Genomic DNA, 23,448 nt, shown 5'->3' on the forward strand with positions numbered 1-23,448 from the left:
TGGACACAAACCACATCTGAATGTTTTTCTGAGTGAAGATTGTAGCTGTTCATTTGTGAGGAGAAAAAAAAATAGAATCAAGCAAAAACTTTGTTCAGACATATATTTTTATTAAGAAAATTTTAAGTGCATACACATTTATGTGAGAAATTACAACAATATAAAAGTGTTTATTTTCAAAATTTTCTATGAAAGGAGTAATTTCAAAAGCATAATATAACTCCTCCATAAAAGCTGCCTTACAGGAACACAAATACAAAACCCTTTTCACATTATTTGGGAAGATACTTCTTTTTACTTAATAAAAATATAAAGTACAGTATTTACCACATTCTGACAACACAGAGTTCTTAAGGAATGAAAGATGGGAGGTTCATGCAGCCCTTTTGTCATGGTACATCTTTTCTTCTCTGTGGCAACCAAAGTTTTGTGTTTTCAGACAGCAATTTTCTTGGTGGGATGTTAAGAAAAAAAAAAATCAAATTTTAGGTGATGAGTTTGCAAAAAACCTTGACTGCTATAAATCACATCACTCAAAACAAGTTGCCAGAGAAAAGGACCTTTTAGAGGCTAATAAAGGGAAATTGGCAACAAAAACTCCTATAGGAACTGCATTTTTGACAAAATGTGTATATTTAACTTTGAAAAAAGCTTTCATTGCAAAATAAACAGTCACCTTTGCTCAAACACCCTAATCAAAAACACATCAAAGTCACCCTTCATTTCATTCTTCCTCAGGCAGAATTCAGATAAGATATACATATATAAAAGCATAAAGCTAGTATAAATAAAAAATTGACACAGCAATAAATACCATCTACTCTTAAAACTGGGATTTGACAGCTGCACATTGAAAATACCCACATGATGATTTCACATTCATGGAAGCTGCTTTTTCAGCATGGTTCAGTGTTACCTCTTGTCCCTCCTTTTCACATGTGGTCCCTACCTCACTCCCATCTCCTCAGGCTTCCTTTCCCTGACCCTGTCTTTGGTCAACAGTTTAAGGCAGGAGGGAACACCAAGTGCTCTCCCCAAGTGAGATGCTGCCAGTGCTGCTCCTCAGCCTGCTCTGGTCGTGGCATGGACAGGACAAACATGTGGTGCACTGGGGCAGCCCTGAGATTGATCCCTCTGGTGCCAAGAGCAAGGCTGCTCTCCTCAGTGCATGATGCAAACAGAATCAGGCTAACAGCAAAGCTTCCCACTCAAGGCTGAATTTGGTCCAAAGCAAGAGAAAGCTTTTAAAAGGTTCTCACTTAAGTCTCTGGCCAGGTCTGTGTTGGCCCTGCATTCGTGCTGTGCTCAACCAGGTGAGGAGGGTCAGCTGCTGGCCCCTGAGAGCAGCCCCGTGCCCTGAGTGGGCTCAGACACAGGAGCAGTGAAGCATCAGCAGCACAGGGGTGTCAGGGCCCAGTCTCTGTGTGTGAGGCTGGGGCAGACAGCCCCAAAGCACCACACAAACACCTGCTGCACAAGGTCCCTTGCCCTCCAGGGAGTGCATTTCCTCCTCATGCCTTTCTGCCAGGAACAAATACCCTTGCTTTAGCAGGGTCTAGCCCTGCAGCCCCTAGAGGAGAAGCTGACAGGAGCCCCCCTTTCCTGCAGTACCTCCACCACCTGGCTATACCATCCAGAGCCTGGGTTTGGCTGGGGTGCTCCAGCACTGCCCATCTCTGCTCCTGTCACAGCAGTAACGTGGGGTTGGCACATTCCCAGGGACCTGTCCCTGCTGGTGCTGACCCCAGATGCACTCCCTGTAATCAGGACTGCAGCAGAGCCCTGGCAAGGCAGTCACATCTGCCTAGCCCACCTTCTCACCCACCTTCTCACCAGAATGTCACAGTTTCCCCTGGAAACAAAATGGTCATAATCCCTATCATAATGAGCAGGGCATGCTGCTGAATCAAAATCAGAGGATTATTTAATTCTCCATTTACTGCAATGGGGATCAATCAGAACTCAGGCTGTCCTTTGACAGGAGTTATGTGTGAAGGATGAACTTTCCTGGGTGACTTTTTCTGCAGTTATTCTTGGCTTGGGCACTCACATGTCCACCTCTAGCAAACCACTGGCAAATGCAGGTGCATGTGTGGGACAGGGAATGGAGCCTAGGATATCAAATACAGTCCAGAGAACATAGAAAAAACCCTGAATAAAATTAATTTCTTTCTTTCTTTCTCTTTCCAGGAGAGGATCTGATCCTACTAATATTAAGTCAAAACTTCAATCTCATCAAGTACAGTGGTACCAGACCTTTCAAAACACAGACACAATATACTTAAAGCACCAGGCTGGTAATGATAACAAAAGGAATGTCAAAATCACAAACACAAATATTTTAGGCACAGCAGTTTGTTTCTGCTTTAAAGCAAATGAGGTGAGGTGTTCCCAGCTGAAGGCCTCTCTGCAATAGCCCTGTTTTGCAGAAAGGAAAAGGCAAGATTTTTACCTGAATCCACATGGAAATAATGGAGTCCCTGGATAGCCAAAGTGCCTCTGTGGCACTAAAGTTGCCTACCACAAAAGGGAGTGTGAAACACTCCTCTCAGTGCTCCTGACACAGGCTGCAGGGATGAGGGAAGATTTCTTTTGAATCAACCAGCTTAAAAAAGACACTCTTACAACATTTTTTGTTGATAATACAAACACAGATACACACAAACACAAGCATTGTGCTGCACAAATGTGCTTCCCCCCAGATCTCAGTGCACAGCATGACATGATTATTTCAGTGCTGCAGATGTCTTTCCATACCATGTAGCAGATATTGTGTATACAGGAAGGAATAAGGAGGAAGAAACTTCTGGCTTAGGGGATCGGAGCAAGGAGTGGTGCCTGTCCCAGGCTGTGCTTTGCAAAGGGAATTCCAGAGGCTATCCTGCTCACCAGCAAACCCCTGATAGATGGTGAACTGGGAGTGCTGGCCTTCGTTTCCACACCTGTGAAACACCTCTCCTTCCACAAACTGCACACACCCCCTCCTGCCCCAGGCATCTCTTCTCCAAGGTGTGGCCAGAAATCCTCTTCTGGGTATATCCAGAGCAATCAGGGATGTGCCTGCCCTCAGGCAGGTACAACTGTTCATGGTTGGTGAAGGGTGAATAAATCTCAGCCTACTTCAGTGCAAAGCCAGACAGGCAAGCTGAAGTCACCTCCTGTGGATGGCTGGGAGATCCCTGGTGCATGGCAGCGTATCTGACTCCTCCAGCAGCTTGCAACATGATCCTGTGGTCAGAGCTTTAATAACCTATTCCTTTTTTTTGCTAAATTTATCATCAAAAACACAGGAACATAGGAAATGCCAGATGACATCAGAACTGTGTTGTGGCTCCTAACACACAGAACTACTACAAACCAAGTATTAGCACCTTGCAATACCAGATGTGCATTGATCCAGCTGCTCACAGCTGTCAGCAAGGGTTCTGATCTTCAGAGAAGGGCTTTAGCCCTGTAGCCGTGAGTTTAATCACTCACCCAAAATATCTGTAAATGCCACTCAGGATAATGTTGTCTATTGTCATCAGTCTGATGCTTTTGAGCCTTCCTATGCTCTTGGCCTCTATGACTTCTGGAGGCAAGGAGTTCCACCACCACTTACACAACATCATTGCACTGTACAGTTCATGTCCTTCTAGGTTTAAAACTCCAGGAGACTTGCATGAACCAAAAGAAAGTTAAATAAAGCAGGACCTCTACACAACAAAGGAAATAAAATATCATATAATAACAGGGTTAGTTTAAATTGGTATCTGCCCCCAGTGCTAGGTAATAAACCAACCTGTATAAATTCATATTTTTCTCAAATAGTTACATCTTACTATATAAAAATAGCACTATGAAAGCAAGCCAATTTGTGCAAGGGGGAAAAAAAAACACCAAACAAAAAAAAAACCCCACCAAAAAGAACCAAGAAAAAAACCTTTGGAAATGCGTGAAGCGTTGCTTTTGTGCTGCATGTTAGCAGTGAAATGTATTCATTCCCTAATACTGGTTATCTGCTCTCTGGGTCCTACAGTAAGAAATCCTGTAGACGGCTTACAATGCTTGCCTCTTACATCTTGAACCTCCTGTTGATGAAGAAGAAAGTGAAACACTATTAAGGTTTATTTCAGTTGCAAAAGCTTTGCTATCAGGCCTAGTCAAACAGCAAATCTGTGTCTGGACTAACCCAAAGGCAGCCCCTCAACCAGTAATTGCTGGACATTTTGGGAGTTCTCCACAAGGAGCTACTGGGACCCAGCAGGGCAAACCCAGCAATGGGTGTTATTTTGGGCAGGTTGTGCTCATCACAGTTAGTAAGGTGTTCAGAACTAATACAGTAGGAAGGCTGGCTAGAAAGCTTATTCTGGACTTGAAAGCCAGAGCAAAGAATTGTTGGTGGACAAAGAAACTCGGCAAAAAATACAGCAGGGAAAGGAGAGATTAATCATTTGTGAGCAGCCCCAGTAGCAGAGCAAGTGGCACTGGGAATGCCTCCTCTATTTGCTCCTATCCCACAACTCTGATGGAGATCATGGACTGCAGCTCCAGAGAGTGCCAGGTCTCCGTGAGGATGGAGGAACGTAGAGGGCAGCCCATGCTCTGCTCTTGTTTGGCTTCCACCGTGGGGTGGCTGGAGAGTAGAGGCAGCCAGTGTTCTGCCAGCCAGGAGCCACCCCTGAGCCTCCCTGCCCTGGGACCTCACCTGGTGTGAGCAGCTGGGGACCACACCAGAGCTTGTGGTGAGCAGCTGCCCAGTGAGGTGAGGTGACAGGCAGGCAGGCACTGCACAGTAAGCCTGTGAGGCCTGGAGGGCTGAGCCTAGGTGGGGTGCAGACAAATGGAGTGTGCCATGCTCAGTGTGAGCATGGTACCCAGGAGAGTGTGGGTTAGGCATCACAGCAAAGTGCAAGTGTCTCGTGTGTGTGGTTCACCCAGAACAAGGAGCCACTTTGTGCTGGTGGCCTCCAGGTTTTGTCTGAAGTGACTCCTATTCCTGCTCCAGGCTGGTAGCCTTTTGCAACCTAGATGAGGTCACTGAGTGACAAGTGTCAGAGGGTAAACACCAGCTATTCAAATACTGATGTCTCAGCTCGTCTTGACAAACACCTCTTGCAATGCCTGCTGGACAGCTAGGGCTCTGTGACCACAGCTAGAGACTGTGACTCCCAGTAAAGGCAGTCTCAGAAAACTCATCTAGGCACAAAGACAATGACTAAACCATGAGGAAAACTTCTCCTCGAGACATATCTTTTCCAACATCCCACAGCAGTAACCCTATATCTCTTGGTGCAGAAATGCAGGACAAACCACCCCTGTGAGGAACAAAAACCTGGGACATCCAGAGCACTGGCATGTATAACACCATTCTCTGGGACTTGCCTAGCATCTCCCATAGGAAGGGCATCAACCAGTGACCCATGCACCACATCATGCTGTCACCACGTGGTGCTGCATTTCTCATTAAAAAACACCAGTGGCAAATTCACAGCTGTTATAGTTTAACTCTGTCAGTTTGATATTGGAACTGAAGTAAATAGGGCTCCCAAACCTTCACCCTGTTTTTGACTTGCTTCAAGTTTATTTTGGTCTCTTTGTGTGTCCATTTTCCCATTTGTAAAATTTTGCAAATTTTATAATTCCCATTTATAAAATGGGAAAATCATCCCACATCTGTTGTAGCTAAGCTTTCCACCTGTTTTGAGAGTTTCATCTCTATAATACTCTTTTGCTGGAAGGGGAGATATGTTATCCTCAACAAATATGGGGGGAAATGGAGGTCTGGATAGGCTAATATATTTGCCCAAGGCCCCATAACATGGTCAGTGGAAGAGCAGGGACTTCAACCTGAGGTGTCCCAGCTCAGAAACTAATGCCTCCTACCATTCTTTCTCCCTGGAGACTTTAGTGGTGTTGCACGGGAAGGGCAGAGTGGGCCCCGTTTCTTCTGTTGCTTTTTTTTATGAGTGCGATGACGTGGTCTAAATTAAAAGAAAAATACAAAAAAAAGACTGCCATAAATTATCCATATACAAAGGCCTCATTCACATTTATCTTATGGTCCCTTCATATCTTGCTGGCAGGGTGCAATGTCAAATCCCCTTTCATATAACCTCTGTCTGAGAGAAACGCTGGACAAGTAGAAGTGTCCTGGTGGAAGAACATTTGCAAACCCTGAGGCCAGAACAACCCCTTTACCCAAAATGCCAAGGCCTCCTCAAATGCCTTCCAGAACTTCTCAGTCAGGAGCCTCACCATCCAAAAAGTTCCCCCTGAGGTACAGAGGAAGCAGAGGGGGAGCTAGATTTCTGGCTTCCCACCCAGTATTCCTGCTGACATCAGCAAGAACCAGTGGCTACTCTGAGGGGGTTTAAGGCACTTGGTGCCTTAAAACAAGGCTGTAAAAATAATCACCCACATTGTCCCCCTTTGTGTGGGGCCTTGACCCAGTACATGTTTGGTGGAATACTGGGAAGTTCTTCTTCTGGCACCTTGTATTTCAACTGTTACTTACAAATTAGGTTAGAAATTAGGAGGAGCTGCCACACCAGGGTTTGGAAGGCAGCAGCAGGGCTTGGCTGCCAACACAGCCAGCCCCTACACATTCAGAGTTTCTTTTCCTTTCTCCCAGCTGGCTTAATGGAAAGATTTTTCCCATGTGACTTTGTTATCTTCTCCAGATCCATCAAATCTCTCCTGCAGTGGCCACTGAGCTTAATGGACTCCGGCATCTTGAAGCAAGGGGAGCTCTGAAGTGGGACTGTATTAACATGACAGTGGATGAATGTTGGATGATGTTGGACACAGCAGCTGCACAATGATTTTTAAAGCCAGTTAAGGAATTTGGATTCCTGACAGCCTGAATGTGTTTGACTGATGTCTCATGTGTATATTACATGGAGATGTGATGAATATAAAGCAATAATAAATGCTAAGCAGAATTAGTGAGCAAAATAATTCCCTAGTAAAAACCATTTCTGGTTTCATATTAAACTGTATTGGACTACTATTTTAAGAATTTTTCCCTGCCCTTAGCTGCAGATTATAACACTGAAGATATTTTCATATTGAAGTACTGGTATAGATTAAGATGTCTTCATGGTTTGGATTCTACTTAAGCAATTACAAGAGCCCTTTCTACAAAACGTATTGATTTTATTCCAGAAAAATAAATTCCCATGTACAATTGGGTTTTCATAACATGAAACAATTAGCCATTTTATTGCTAGTGCATATAGGGTAATGTCACATTTCATACAATTTCGGTACAAGTGAAAAAATATAATATATGGCTGATTGAAACTGATAGCTACATTAACATTTATAGATCTATATAGATTCATTTTACAAGCTGTTAGTAGTTTAGAGGGATATCGGTGTTTTAAACTACCAACATTCATATGGCTCCAATTCAAATATATGAATTGTTTGATGCGCTATAAATATATTCCAAAGTACATTTCATTGAAGAAGTCAAAGCTGTGCACTAAAATATATCAAAAACATGCCTTGTGAAAATGCTACAGACAGAGCCCTGACTGTCTGTGAAGCATGAAAATGCCACTGGTGCTATCATTACTAGTTGGAAAATGAACACAATGCCATGATTACAGGATTAGGTGATGGAGATATATGCTTTCTGTCATCTTATTTCACAAAGCTGGGACCAAATTCTCTCTTGTTGCTCAATGTAAACCAGGATGAATCCACCAAATTGGCAGAATCGCTTCTGTATTAGCATTTGGTAAACAGAACCCAGAATCTGGCTGGAGATCAGGCAGACTCACTGGTTTCAGCAGAGCTGGTCTCAGATCTTCACTAGTGGGAGTGAGAGCAGAACAGGTTCCAGCTGAGCTGCTCCCCTAAGTCAGACAGGCACATAATCATATTTGCCCAACCTTGCTGATTTCTAAAACGCCTCCTAAGTCTCAGGTTGGGGATGATAGCAAACAGAAACTTGAGCAGGTTTTCCCAGTTTGTAAAACCAACTGGCTCAGGTCCCTAGGATATTCAGCATGGGCCACATCCTGCTCTTAGGTTCAGTTGTGCCTAAACCCAAAGCCATTCTGGCAGCATTAACCTGGATTACCACTGCAGAGAATTTGTCCAGAGGACAAAAGGGCTGAGTGCTGGCAGCAAAGAAGGCACTGAGCATCAGATGAGATGGGAGGAGCTGTCAGGGCTGGAATCACATTGACTTAGTTAGCTGGCTTCCTTCCTTCTTCTTCCTCACTCTTGGCCCCAGTGCAGTCCCAAAAAGGGACACATGGAGGAATCTCTCTGCTTCTGGTGGCATTTTCCCCCTTGCTTATTGTAAAAACACAGGGGGACAAATAATTTTTTTCTTTTTTTAACTCTGAAGCTTGTTTGGCAGAGGCATTTACAAAGGAAATAGTGGATTCAGGTACCTGTGCCCCTCATCTGCCCTGGGGTCACACCTTCCCCAATAACACATTGTTTTGGCAAATGATTGGATTCCAGCCCTGCCTTCACCCTAGAGATGCAGGAGGGACAAGGTTCAGCAGGGTTACAGCGCAGTTACGGTGGGGTGGGAATGTGATGGCAAGGATGGCAGGGATACTGAGTGCACAGGTAGGCTAGCTGGCCAAAATGTTGCTGCTGGATCAGCCTCAGCCCAGGGCTCAGGGCAAGCAAGGGAATGCTTTGTACCATCCTTTGGTATGTACCATCTCTCAGTGCTGGAGGGCTGGAGCCCTCCCCTGCAGCTCAGCACAAAAATGTGCTCAGTGCTGCTCTTGTCAACATCACATTGAACAGAGATGGGCTCAGTCCACCTCAAAGTAGGCATGATCAACCATTTTCAAGAGGAATAAAAACAGATTTAAAAAGTCTGAATTTGCCAAGTTTGGCTGGCTTTCCCCTGGTATTGTGGGAAAGACTTATTCATGGTAGCCCATCGTGCCTTGGCCAGCATTAACAGCATTCCATAGTGGGCAGCAGAGAAACAATTTTTAGCACCAAGAATCCCAAGGCCTCAGCTGCCTGTGCAAGCAGACACCCAGTGTAACATGGAGAAGGGGCTCCAAAGACACCGGAATGATATAGATTCTGAAGAAATTGTAGTTTGGCTGGGGAAGAAAGGACATTAAAGGAAGAATTTTCCTTGGGAGAACAGCTTTTTTTTTTCTTTTTTTGAAGAGGATGAGTTTGGGACCCCAGAACATACTCATTAGCACAATTTTTGCCTCAAACCCTGGCAAAATTCATAGTTAAACATCTAAGATATATTAGAAACTGTTGTTTTAATACAAAATATGTCAACTCCAAACCCTTCTTTGAAACAATATCTGATTCCACAAGTACTTTGTCCACATGGTAAAAGCCAGCCCTTAATGTTCTACCCTTTAATAATTCAGGATGTTAGCTGTTAAGTCCATTTGTCTCTTGCCTTACTTGTTTAAAGCTTTCTCCAGATATTCCTGGATCCACTTTAACTTGGGATCAATGCACACTTGCTTGCTGTTGCTCTTGAGCCTTGCACTGCCAAAGGAGAAAAGTCAGAGTGAGTCTGGTGTGCAAATTCCTTAGCCCATACCAACCCCACCACACTGTGCCTTATTTTCCTTGGGTGCCAGTGCTGCTTTTGGTTAACCCATGAAGAGGATGAGTTATTTCTTCCATCCTTGACCTCCCTCACCTATTATAAATATCCCTGGCTTGGAAACCATCTGTCTCCTTTGACAGGCTCTGGTGGTCTCTACTGGGAATCATGTGAGAGCGGAACAGACACAAAATCTGAATCTAAGACTTCCAATTCACACCTGGACTGTGAACGAGAGCTCACTGTCATCAACAGAAAAATTTCATTTGGAAATAATGACATGTAAATTTAGGTAATTTTTGCAAGTAATTGATTAAGAACAGCTTTTAAATTCAACCCAAAACTGAAGTTTCACATCTTTTGAGGACAGACACCTCATGGATATTCTGAAAGAAAGGGTGTGGTCACTTGTTAGCTTTTTGTTTTATTCAAGACTGAATTAACAGGTTGCAGGGAGGAAGACAACTGAAAGTGCCATAGTGCCAGAGGCAAGTTTCTCCTCATGCATTCACTCAGCATTGGAACCCAAGGCAGAAACCTCCTGAGGGGTTTCTCCTGGATGTCCAAGCTGTGCTTCCCACAACAAATTTTTTAGCTAATTTGATTTCTCTGTGCTGTTTGACACTTGGGGTCTCTGAATCTTTCATTCAGAAACAGGTTTCACCCTCCAGGGATCTCAGGACCTCGAAAGAGCTGTTATCTCCCACATTCCCTGCAGCACCCTGTCTCTGCCCCAGCTGCTCCAAAATTTCCCTCTTAACAGCCTGCCTGCCTTGGGAAAGTGCAGAGAACAGCAACTTTATGGAAGTGCCCATATGAATAAGTTCAGTACTTGTTTAAACATTTGCTGGATGGAAGCCATAATGTTCCTCCCTTTATAAAATGAAATCTGCAGAATATAAAATGATGGTGTAAGAAATAAAAGGTCAAAAAGGCTCCTTGGTCTGAAGTTATGCAATGACACAGTTGTAACATAAACACATCAAGGATCAGTCTTGCAAACCCTGCTCCAGCACAGAGATGAATGGGCCTGATTCATATTTCCCTTACAGCAGTGCCAAGCTGGAGCATTTCCAGTTAAGTGATACCAACAGTGTGTAAGAATGGATTTGCTGATGTTAGCAATGCCTGGGAATTCTTATGCTGACCTCACAGGGTACAGAAGCAGAAGCACACGTAACCAGTCTCCAGCCACATTCAACACAATTCCTCTCACCTCATACTGACACACTCATTTCTTCAGACACTCATTTCTGAGCCTGTGAGTCCCTGTTCCATGTGCAAGGAAGAGACACAGGAAATTGTAAGGAGTGTTTAACCTGGACTGGTTTAGGTGTCTACTTGCTAAAAATGCTCATTTCCCTGTACTGAAAAGCAAGGAAATTAGTGTAGCAAGGAAATTTGTAGAAGTAGACATTGGCAGAGGAGTTCACTGGATTTGGAGAGATAATTTCCAATAGAGTGAAAGACAAAAGCCTGATCTTAGGCTTTTTGTTCAAGTACAACTCCCCTTAACCAGAAAGGAAAATATACTTGTGAAAAAACAAACAAACAAGCAAACAAAAACAAAACTAAAAACCTAAACCAAAACAAAAAAATCCCAAACGATAAACCCACAAAATATCTCCTAGCAACTGTATATTTCACTTAGTTCTCTATTCCTGAAAATTGACTTTTAATTTATTTACACCTTTGTTGTTTAGTGCTTTAAATTAATCAAGATGAGAAATTCATGTGTTGGTTTTGACTTATTTCATCTCCTGGTTTGATGAAGGCCTAGTTTAAAGTCATATTTCAAGGGTATTTGGAGGGATGTATCAAGTACCTTACTTGTCAAAGTAACAAAAACAGGGTCAACTATACGTTCATATTTTCTGTGTGTACCCCACACAAACACATTTGGGTCAGGAATAGGCAAGAATGTGAGATGTTTCTGGTTTTGCATTTCATGCTCTTATTTATCTCTAATTACTATAATCCTATGTTAAGAGATAAATATATACTCTATCCTGTCTTAAATGCTGACATTTTCTTGAAACTACTCCAGATAATTCCAAATCATTTAAAAAGCCTTAGCACTGGGATTCTTATGACATCTTATGACAGTCCCAGAGCACAAATCCATGCACTAGTGCATGCTTGCTGCCAAAATTGTTTATAGGTAGAGATCGGAGTTAGTCACAGCTGGTTTTGCCATTTTTCTGAAAGGAAATTATTTCTCAGCTGAGGCTTACATTTTTCTCACTGTCCTCCACCAAATCCTAAGGCAGAAGCACATGATAAAATGTGTGTGATATACACAGAGTGCTTCAAGACAGAAAAAACCCCATACTAATAAAAATTGGTTCATGAATGGATACACGCTCACATACATTCCTGAGCAATCTCATGAAACCACATCAGTTTTCTGAGTGCAAAGGTTTTGAATGACAAAAATTGATTTTTACAACATTTGAGTTACAAGAGAAAGGGATCAACATATGGGTCAAAGACAGAACCAGTAATGGGATTACTGCACAGAAACCAAACCTAGTCCCTGACACCCTTTTATAGAGGGGTTAACAGAAGTTGAGAGTAGTAAGGTTCCCTTGCAATGAAAAGAAGAATGCTGGGTTTTTTTTCCTCAGAAGGTTTTGAATTTTGAGAGGGGGTCACCCATGAAGAAGTGAACAAAAAAGACCTTCCTAAAACATACACACACAAATCTACAAAGATCTACAAACAAAATCCCAATGTTTTCTGAAAATTAGGATTGCTTTTCCAGCAAAAAAAAGAGGCTATTTTCCATTGGGAGCCCATTTTTCTGTTCTGCTGCAATTTACTGAGTCAGTCCCTGCCTGGCAAGCGTCCCTAGATTAAGCCATCACATTTCCAGGGTCTGTACCTCCTGCAGAGGATACATGAAACACAGGAATTCCTTTTGCTTGTTTAGCTCCACTCCATGGAGAAGTGACCCATTAGAAGACTCAGATCACTATGAAGGTTCCACCCAAGGTGTGAAGCTCCACATCCAAGGCAGTGCACAGCCTGTGTGACATTCCTGCTCACATAGTGGGGAACAGCACACGGGTTCACACGGTGATAGGGAGATCACAGAGAACACAGCTGGGAAACAACAGCTGGGCTCCTTTACGTGGGGTAAAGCAGGGTCCAATGTCTCTGACACAGGGTTGAAGAGATGAATTGGGAATCATGGCATGAAGCAGACTGAAATTCAACCACCAGAGCAGGCACCAGCTCTGTGACCCTTCTTTTCGACACCCCAGATTTGCACCCAGCTGAAAAGAGCGAGAGACTTACACAATCTGAAGCGAGCAGTTGGGTGTGGAGAGGATTTTGAGGTGCTTAATATTGGCTCTTGCCACGTTGCTCTCGTAGAATCGACAGGGACATCGGTAAGTCAGGCTGACGGGTTTCTCTGCGGGACAAAGGGAGGGAAAGGACACGTTACCTCTGGCTCCCGGTCAGCAGCACAGATACACGGCTCAGGGCTCACAGAAAGAAACGCCCTCCAAATGTGCAGGTGGGGAAAAAAAGCAGCAGAAAAGCTGTAGCTTTGGGAGAGCATTTGCCCACAGCTCAGAGCACAATCCATTCAGCTCAGCGCCCGGCCTTTCAACAAGGGTGCGTGGGATTTTGGAAGACAAAAGAAGAGGGAGAGAAGATGGAGATAAGTAAAATGGAAGAGATTAGAATAAGGAGCCGCGCCATTGTACAGGGATGCTCCCCGTAATTAGACAAGATAAAGGCCAAAAGAGGGGGCACTTGTCCTCCGTGTTGTTCTACTCAAACGATTTTGACCCGAGGCCAAATTAGAAGGTAGCCAGAAGAAAGAGATGAATTCCAGGGAGTTCAGATCAAACCGGCTTGGCTCAGGTGCAGGCTTTTCACAGGGGACTTAGTGGCTACAGAAAAGCTCTGGTTTTGCAGGCGTTCCCAGGGCCCAGCTGACCTTTCCCCACCGCAGCCAGCCCTGGCTCCCAGCAGAGGTACCCGCACAGGGAGGTGCGGCTCAGAGATGCGAGATCCCAGCGGTTTCACATAAGACACTCGGAGTCTTTTGAATTTCTAGCCTGCGGCTAAGTAGGGCAATCGAGGAGACAGTTATCAGCCAGGGCGTCCTCAATACACTATTCAGGGGCCACCAGGCTGGATGAGAGTTCTGTCACTGGCATCACTAGGGACAGAATTAAGTTTAACCCCTTAGGCTAAAAATCTGCCATGTATATGCATGCAGGACTGAGAAAAGCAGCCTGGCGCCCACCACAGCCTCCGCTGCCCGATTTCTCTATGGGGCAACTTAATTACTGGCAATCAAGTGCACCTAAGGTCTTCACCCGGACTGTAAGTTTGAAAGCTCCATGCACAATAAAATACCAGCACAGAAGCCTTGCCTGGAAGTCTAAGAGATGCCTAAGATTTTAAAGAATTTCCCAGTGGAGCAGTTTTCAGCCTCTGGGAGGAATTAAATTCATACACCTAACCCTTAAAATCTGGCTCATGCTGTAGATGGTCTGATCTAGATCTGGCAGGGCTTGAGATCCCATATGGCAATCTGCCATCCTGTTTGTTTAGCCACACAGGAATACTTGCAGCATCCAAACCCAGTTCCCTTTCAAGGCAAATGGGGAGATAAAGAGCCGGGAAGGGCTTGGAATTCCTAAACAGCTGTCTAGGAAGGTGAGAAAAGAGACAGATTTTCAAGAGCAGCAGATCTACATATATTGCACATTAATCGATGCCTGTCTCTAGCACATATAACCACAGACAACAGGGTGAAATTGGCCCGTCCTGAGGAGGGAAGCCCGTTTTTTCCCGGTGTCTCTACCAAGAGATGAGGCAGAATCAGATCCCACAGGAGAGGAATTAATCAGTGGGAATTGAGCTTCTCCTGAATCACACTAGAATCTGGACTATAAATCGAAAAAATTGAAGGACTTTTCTATCAGTTTTCTGCCACTGCAAACAGTGGTTCCACCTGTGAGTTAATAATCTGCAGCGGGAGGAGGAAGGAGGGCTACAGAGTGAGCCCTGAGAACATGGATTAGACTGCCTAGTGCTGATGTGGAAAGGAGTGAGGAAGGCACTAGGATTTCCCACTGCAAATCTGTGCCTGACAGCTACACATCTGTGGATTTGTATTGGAAAGGGAGGCTGAAACTGAATACAGTCACACAACTCTCAGCACAGCTGCAGTGATAGTGTCTCTGCAAGCTTGTCCCAACCAAGATTAAGCCAGCTTTAATTTAAACAACGTGCAAGAGATGAACTGTTCAGATCCACGATTTGATAATGCAATCCTGTCCTCCCTCAGACTCGAGGTGGGATTTTCAATCCCATACCATAAATAAGGAGCAGAGACAGTTTAACCATGACTAAACATAAGTCCCAAAGTTGTTTCCTGCCCAAGAAAAGGCATCCAGCACAGCAAGGAAGAGGGGAAGCCCCAGTATCAGTGTGCTGTTACCCCAGTGTGCAGTGAAATGGCAAACCCCCTCCCAGCACAAGAATCCCTTTGGTATTTATTTCTGTGTGCCTCTCTTGGTGACCAGGAGCAGGCGCTGAGCACCAGGGAGTGGCACCCACTGGGTCAGCTCTCTGTATCCCCAACAGGGAATCAGCGACTCCTGTCTCACCCTGCCACCAACAAGGCTCAAAACCAGGGGGAACTGGTGCATGTGGCATCTTCCAACACATGAACCCCTATCTTCCAAAAGTAGGAGAGGGAAGGGGCCATTTGGAGGCTGTAATACAGGATGAGAATATTTCTGGTCTTACTCTGAGGCTGATAAACACATTCCTTATCTCTTTTCAAAATTTGAAACATATTGTTGCATGTACATTAGAGCTGATTAAGCTGATTAATTTATCAACCAATTTGTACTGTAAGTTCTCTGACAGCTACCAAACACTGAGTACAAGCTGAAGCCATTCTCTCAGTACAGCAAATTAGTATAATCTGTTAATTGCCTTATTACATGAAAACATGCAACTGATGGCACACAAAACTTTTGAGACTTTTATGTGTCTGGCACATTTGGTTCAAATGGACGAATAGAGTCAAAAGTTACAGAACAGCCAGATGCTAGTTTGACATCTCAGTGTCATTCCTTCAACCTAACAAAGAGAACATCTCTTTTGGCCTCGACTAGAAGTTTGTGTTTTGGAATTTTTTAAAGAATAAACACTTTTATTGTTTTCCAACTCAAGCTGAGTTTTGTTGGCTCTGAACACCTACTTTTGCTGACAGATTCTCTCGAGAGACAAAGCACACACAAAGTGCTCTCACAGAGTGGCCACTTGTCAGAGCTGGACAGTACCTACTTCATCCCACAGGGATCTGCTTCTCCTTACCCACACTGAAACGGGACAGTAAGGGAAGAAGTCAGTTGCCAGTTCTGCTGCAGTTATCAGTAACATGCTGTGTGAGCTAGGAAGCTCTGGATGCTTGAATAGAGAGAGAATCTATATCCAGGAAAGCAGAATGGACATAAACAGACAAAACATTCGAGGAAATAATTTTACTTCTGTTCAGCCTAAGGTGCATTTGTCATTATCAGGAGATGGCTGATAACTTTTTAAGTGTAGAACAGCTCCATTTCCCTGGAAAGTGAGGCTGGGATAGACAAATACACAGCTTTACCAGGTAACTAAGAAGAATTCAGAGCTCAGCTGCTCCCCAGCACAAGGCAGCCCTGCGAGCCCTCATCTGGATCAGGGCTGAGAGCACTTCATGACACGCAAAGTAGGCAAAAACCTCCACTCTAAACACCGCCAGACGGCAGGGTCACTTTGCTTACACTAGTTTCTCTCCAGCCCTTGTGAGCCATTTCCTCCCTCAGGTGGCCAGGTCTCCACACGCTTATCCCGACTTATCCCGACACACACGCGTGTCCCGACACACACGCGTGTCCCGCTGCCAGCGAAGGAGAGCAGCCGCGCTGGGGGCGAGCCGGGCTGCAGCTGGGCAGCTCTGCCGGCCTCCCAGCCCTGAGCAAAGGCTGCCAGCGGCGGTAAGGGGGATGAGAGCCCCTGTCCCGCTCAGGTACCTGCCCGCTCGGCAGCTGGTGACGCTGGCAGCCGGGGGCTGGAGCTGGCACTGCCACCCGTGGTCCCCCGGCCCTGCCTTCGCTCCCTGCCGCTGTCGCTTCCATCCCGCGGCCCCGGGGCGGTGGATGCGGCGAACGCGGCGGGGGCTGGAGCCCACCTGCCCTGGACATTGGGGCCTCTCCAGGGCAGGTGGGCTCCGTGCTCCAGCGGGACGGGGCTGTTGTGCGGAAAGGCACAGGGAAATTTTCGGGGAAAACTAACTCTCTCAAGCTAAACAAGGAGGGCACCGGAGGGCATCCTCCACCTCCCTGGGTGGGGAACACCCAAGTTTCGTTGGCCAGAACAGGAGAACAGAATGGGAGCGGAGGTGTGAAAACCCAGCCAGAGGACATTCGACGAGGGGACAAGAGATGGCAAATCTCTGCCAGCCGCAGGAGAAGCGTCCGGAGGATGCTCAGATGTGGCGGGCAGAGCCCTTGTCCCGCCCGGAGCCCCGGGGCACAGGGCTCCCCGCGACACGAGGGGCAAGGAGTGCGGGTGTCCGCTGTCTCCGGAGGCTCCCACGGAGCTCAGCTGGCAGAGTAAGCCGGGCAGCTGGAGCTGCCACCGGGCTGCGGGCGCGACACGCGGGGACCGGCGTGGGGCGGGCGGGCTGCGACTCGGCGCTGCGGGTCGGATGTGGCTGCGCGCCCCACGCCGCCAGCCCGCGGAACCCCTGTCACGGCAGCTCCCTGCACCCCAAAACATCCCCGTGCGGCAAATTCCTGCCGAGTGACCACTTCGGCTCAGCTCTGCCCTGATTGAGGGAAGATAGACCACGATAGCGGACAGAAGAGGTACCGAACAACCGCCTGTTTCTAATTCCTGGTAACTTTTAGGGTTGGGGTTTTTTTGTTAGAGGGAAAGTCGATATGCATATTTAGCAGCCAAACCACCTCCCTGCAGACGGAGCGCTGTTGAAAGTCTTCCCCCAGACGACTTCAATCTGGGGCGAGTTTGGCAGAGGACCGCTTTGGCCAGCTTTTTGAAAAAAGCCAGGGAGGGATGGAGGAGAGGGAGGAATGGGAGCCCGCCTGCTTCCAGCTTTGCACAGCCATCGCTTTGGCTCACCAGACACATCTGAGCCGCGGCCGGAGCCCGAGCCGGGGGAGCGGTGCAGCTGCGAGGAGAGGGGGAGAGGGGGAAGAGCGGGGGTTTCCGCGGGACCAGCGCTCCCGGCCGGGCTCCCGGCAGGAGCGGCGCGGCCCCGCAGCCCACTTACCCTCCGAGAGGGAGATGACGGCCAGGGCGAAGGCGAGCAGCGCCAGGGCGCGGAGGTCCATGCTGGGGCGGCTGGAGGAGGCGGGCAGGCGCTGCTCTGCTCTGCTCTGCTCGTCCCGGCGGCCGCGGCGCTCTGCTGGCAGCCCCTCCGCCCCTCCCGCTATAGAGGGGCCGGGGGCGGGGGGAGGAGAGCCAGGGGGAGTAGCTAACTGTGATTTATTGCCCGTGGCATGTTATTACATCCTTCCTCTGCTAAAAATGTTTGGAAAGAAACCAAAAGAGCGAGGGCTTCTCGCTTCGCTCCGTTCAGCCTCTCCCCAGGCACAGCCCCTGTCCCCCCAGCTTCGCGCTCCCCGCGGCACCGGCGGCTCGGGGCTGCGGCCGTGACCGCTGTCACCGCCATCCCATCCAGCCCCAGCCCCAGGGGGAAGAAAGTTGTTTCCTCACCAAACTGGGCCACCCCGGCACGGCGGCTCCTGCAGCAGAGCTGCTGGAACCGGGATAGGGGTATGGGACGCATCCCTCAAGTGGTCACACACGCATCCCTCAAGTGGTCACACACGCATCCCTTAAGTGTTCACACACGCACCCCTTAAGCGTTCACACCGGGGAGAGGAGAAAACTTCCCCTTCACTCTCGTGGGAGCGAATTTAGACTGATACTGGCGCCCTGGGCATCGCGTACAGCGCCTGGTATGAAGAATCTTCGCAGAAGTTTATGCGGTCATTGGAAGAGAGAAAAGTCAGAGTGGGAGACAGAGAGGAGAGAGAGGCTTTCATTTTTTGTCTCTTCGAGTTTGGCCCTAAACACCACCTCTACCCTGTATTAAATCAACCCAGTAGTACACTTGCTGCCAACATTCCACTTCCTTTGTATTGCAGATGCCACTGGACTCCCTGGCACCTCTGCCGAAAGCCCTGGTAGCCCTGAAGAGCTCAGAGGCCCAGGGGTGTCACTTGCCCTAAGCTATTACAGAATTGTCAAGTGTAAATGACTTGAGCATGTCCTTGCTGTCTGCAGCCCACACCCACAGGGACCTGTTTGTTGCCATTAAAAACTTAAAATAAACATCGAAGCTTTGACTGAATTTGGACTCCTCTTGTCTGCATTTATTACAGGCATCTTCAGCTGGGCCAGTGCAGGGTCGAGGGGGTACAGCTAATCCTTGTGTGGAGGTGTTCAAAGGACAGGGTCATGATTCCACCAAAAGCACCAGCATGGCTGTTTTGTACCCTGGGTAACTGCTGATTCTCTCAGCCACAGACCACGAGGTTGGACACAGGAGTCCAAATCTCACATCTTGCTACCTGTGGCAGTTTCACTGAGAAAAGATTGTGTTTCAAAAGGGCAGGAGAAATGCTTGCAGTGATGCTTGGTGATGAACAGTATCCCTACCTGACAAAGACACACATCCATTCCCTAAATCTAGTTATTTATATTTCTTAGCGCCTTCTTACCAAAGAGCACTGAATTTGTTTAGCCTCATTTTGCTCCCAGACCCCCTCCTTTCTTTTAGGTGAGGAAGCACAGTAGTGCACAAACTTGATGCACTGAAAGGACCAATAACTGTGACCAGTGCTGTGAGCCTGGCTGCTGCTGCCGTGACAGTTGTGACACTCTGCAGGGATGGGAGAAGCTCATCGTAATTGCAAACACTGCTAGGAGTGCTGCTGTCCCCACAAGTGCTCCCACTGGCACACGAGGACATCCACACCGCACTTAGCAGAGACACTGTTACGTCCACACCACACTGAGAGTCACAATTACTTGGAGTAATAACACTTAAAGCAACAGCGTGTCTTTGCTGTTGCTATTGCCACAGAGAGAAACATCTCAAGGATCTAATCAAAGAGACTGGATTAATGTGGAATGAAATCAGAGCCAAATCTTTGTAGCAGTCTCGCCCTCGGCATCCCGAGACATGCAGGCGTGTTGTAACTGAAGGTGAAAACTTGTTGGGTTCTAGGAAATGCCTGGACAGACCTTCCGTGCTGAGTCGAAGAGTCACAGCACGCAGGTGAAGGGGCTCCCTCTACACCTCGGGATAGCTGAGTGAACCAGCAACAAGGCGGGAGGATGCCTCGGTCCCCCTGCGCCTCGTCTGTCCTCCCCTCCGCCCCAGGCGCTTCTGCATGGGAGATGAAGTCTCCCGAGGAGAGTGGGACAGGAGGACCAGGACACCGCACCCGGCACGATCCCTCCACAGCCTCCCGACTCCCCCAGCCAGCCCGGCAGGGGATCCCGGCGGGGCAGGAAGGGGCTCCGGGTCCTGGGTAAAGTCCCCGGGAGCCTGGCGGAGAGGCCGCCCCGCCGTGTGTCCCGTGTGCCCAGCCCGCTGCGCTCCCCGCCGGCCGGGAGCGGACACCGAGGCGGCTGCGGGGCTGCTTCGGCAGCGCCGTCCCGGAGCAGCACAGGAGCAGCCCGGCGCTGTCCCCGGGCGGAGCGGAGGTGCCGGGTTGAGGCACAGCCCGGCGGTGTCCCCTGACAGAGCGGAGGTGCCGAGATGGGGCGCAGAGCGGAGGTGCCGGGTTGAGGCACAGCCCGGCGGTGTCCCCGAGCAGAGCGGAGGTGCCAGGTTGGGGCGCAGAGCGGAGGTGCTGGATCGGGGCGCAGAGCGGAGCTGCTGGGTCGGGCGCAGCCGAGCCCGCAGAGCGGGACGCGGGGACAGCGAGGGACGGAGCCCGCACCGCCCCAGCCCCGCACCGGCGCTGCCTTCGGGCTTCACGCCGTCACCCCGCTCCTCCTGGGTGACGAAGAGGTCTCTAGGCAACAATCGAGCTCTTCTGAATGAAGTCCGAGCGGTTTTCATGAGCGACGATTTTTGGTTTTTCTCCTCGTCAAGCAGAAAATGCTGCCTACGATACAAGAACTTACGAGCTTAAGGTTTAAACAGCATAAAGTAACAAAACAAAACATCAAAACTCCCTCTCAATGGGGGTCTCGTGGTTCACCCCCGCCCCAAACTAGAACTAGGAACTCAGGGAGATCTGAACGAATTAAACATTTAAAAGGAAAATCAAATGACTTGCCAAGTATTAAATTCCTTGAAAAGTTCGTTTCAACTTAATGTTAACTCCCACAGAATTGACCAGTGTTTATCTGAATGCTCAAAAAATCCAGCGTACACCCCTTGATGATCTGGGTGGCTGAATATCTCCCTCTCCCCCTTCTCCCCCCAAACAGCTGCAGCCAGAACTCCTTAATAGCCAGTAAATTCAATCTTTTATCTGAATGCCAACAAAGAAAGGATGAATTCAGAAACCTTAAATAGACCTACTGTTGACTTCAACACAGCTTGAAACAGCCTTTTTTAATAATAAAATATTCCAAATTTTTAGTGTGTTTGTATCAAATTACATTTCCTCTTAAATGAGGAGATGGCAACATTTCTGTTACTTAGAATTTTAGAATGGCATAACACAGCAATGAAATCATTACTATCTGAAGCTGTTTTAAACTCCCATAGATTATGTCTAGAACAAGCCATTTCTGGCCAGCACAACTAAGAAAATTTTGTGTGAGTCAAGAATTAAATTGAATGTCCTCAGGTTGGAAAACAGTAACCTTGTTTTCACCTTGTTCTCACTAATGCAATTTCACTGAGATCCTCCTTAAAGTTTCCTGGACTTATTATCTGTAACTAAATGCACTGATTTTTTTGGATGGCCATAGGAACTATATTTAAGTGGAATTAAGGTAAACAGTGCACCTCAACAATTTCAAGTAAAATACATTACAATACAATACCTTGGGTTCTAGAGTTAAGGGAAATTACATTTAGAAATCAGTATTTAATTAGGTTGTTGGATTGCACAATAAAGATACAAAATCAACCTTATCTCTTTGTTTGGGCATCCAGTAGCCCACACAATAATGACTACAGCAGTTTAGTATCATCTCTAGATGCAGATTTGGTTTTTTTAAGATTATATTTTTAAAAGCATGCTTATACATCTTATTTCCTTATTGTATGATACTGTGACAGGAAGGAAATGAAAGATGTTAAAATGTTAAAATTTATATTAGCTACTGCATTCTATCTTTAGTGTGCACAGTTAAGAATACTTGGAGACTTTAAGTGCTTCAATATTTTTATGTATCTATACTACTTCATAACTTAACTCTGAAATTCTTTATCATATTAAAAAAAAAATAAAAGAAAAAAACCCAACCCAACCAAACTAAATGCATCCATATAAAATTCTTCCTCTAGTTACTACATGACCTTAACTTACTTCCATCTTACTGTCATTTTTGTTTTGCTTGAGAATTCTTTTTTTTAAATAGCAGTCTTACTCTTGCAGCGTTCCTAGAGAATGTTTTTCCCCCAAGACTATTAATCAGGTGAAAGCTTGAAGACTTTGTCATCTTGCTGCACATTCAAGCAGCAGCTAGAAAAGGACAGCTCTAGTGTGGCTTGAAGATCTTTCTTGACTCCTGTCTTTGACCTTCCCATTTCAAGTGCTACAACTATTTTCCTTTCTTATTACCATGGCAGGATTCCAAAATCATCCTTTACAAAGGTCCTGTGGCAAACAGGACTTATAGCAATTAAGTATTTTCAGCAGACCAGTATAAACCAAGATAAGTCATTTGCTGGATTTGTCTGTAGAAAGAAAAAACAATTTCCCCAAACAACCAGATTTCAGATAGAATTGCAAGAGATCTGTTCTCATAGTAGTAAAATAGCCTCCAACATTCATGTACACAGACATATCCATAATGTATGTTGGCCCTGAAAGATTCCTTGGAGGGCAGAGGGAGAGATCAAATAGAGGTCAAGTGAGTAACTGTTTATAGATGGTTAACTAGAATGACAGAGAACTGTGGTAGCTGCTTTTGTAGCAGTATTTAAAAGTTTAGGCTTGCTTCCCTGGGAGTTTTGCATGTGATTTCAGTGGATATGAAATCAGCCCTTAAGGGCAGACTCCATCTCTTCTTTTATCCCAGCAGAGTGCATCCCAACTTGGTCTAACCTTTCACGAAGAAACTCAAAACGTGATAAATTTTGCTTGGGTTTAAGTTTTGTTATGAACATAGCTCTTGGCCTCGCTGCAAGGAGTTTCCTGAAGCTTGGGGTAAAGCAGAGCCAAGTTTGCCGTGCTCTGCCTCTCCCTCTGAGCACCAAGCTGACACCACGGAGGGGCTTTTATTCCAGGAGTGTTTCAAACTGTGTGGCTTTGCTTGGGTTTCGCTTGGACTGTTCAGGTTCACTGAGCTTGCAGGCCACTGCAAGGAACCTGGACCCCAGCAGTAAAGGCCCTCTATTCCCAGCCAGAGGAGGTACCTGGGAGGTCTGGCCAGGGCCGAGCTCAGCTCTGCCTTTATTCTCTCTCCATGGGAAAGTGATGCACAGACAAGCAGAGCATTGGAAGTGAAACGGTTTAAGAGTCTGCAGGGAAAAGATTTAGCCCAGTGTCCAGGTCAGAATGGTCAGGGGTCCTTACAACACCCATCTCATTTCTTTCAGGCTTTCATTTGACTAATCGAATATGAGTCACATGCCTCTTGGGATTTTTTTTTTCCTTCTGTTATTATTTGCTTTTAATCTAAGATAGGCATGAACAAAACACCATAAACCAAATACCTATAGA

At 46.6% G+C, this 23,448-nt stretch overlaps 1 protein-coding gene across 1 annotated transcript; it reads right to left on the bottom strand.

Annotated features, from left to right (window-relative positions):
- Positions 1–89: 89 nt before the first annotated feature.
- CXCL12 (C-X-C motif chemokine ligand 12) lies at positions 90–18,096 on the bottom strand. The gene is made up of 5 exons (XM_071439074.1): positions 17,856–18,096; positions 12,845–12,962; positions 9,397–9,483; positions 5,866–5,963; positions 90–4,070 (listed from the first exon to the last, which is right to left on the bottom strand). Exons 1-5 carry the CDS (start codon positions 17,914–17,916, stop codon positions 4,039–4,041), a joined length of 396 nt encoding a protein of 131 aa, XP_071295175.1. The 5' UTR covers positions 17,917–18,096; the 3' UTR covers positions 90–4,038.
- Positions 18,097–23,448: the final 5,352 nt, after the last annotated feature.

Source organism: Agelaius tricolor, unplaced genomic scaffold (genome assembly GCF_023055355.1).
Source record: "Agelaius tricolor isolate 1412-34295 unplaced genomic scaffold, bAgeTri1.0.p SCAF_13, whole genome shotgun sequence".
In the NCBI taxonomy this organism is placed as follows: Eukaryota; Metazoa; Chordata; class Aves; order Passeriformes; family Icteridae; genus Agelaius; species Agelaius tricolor.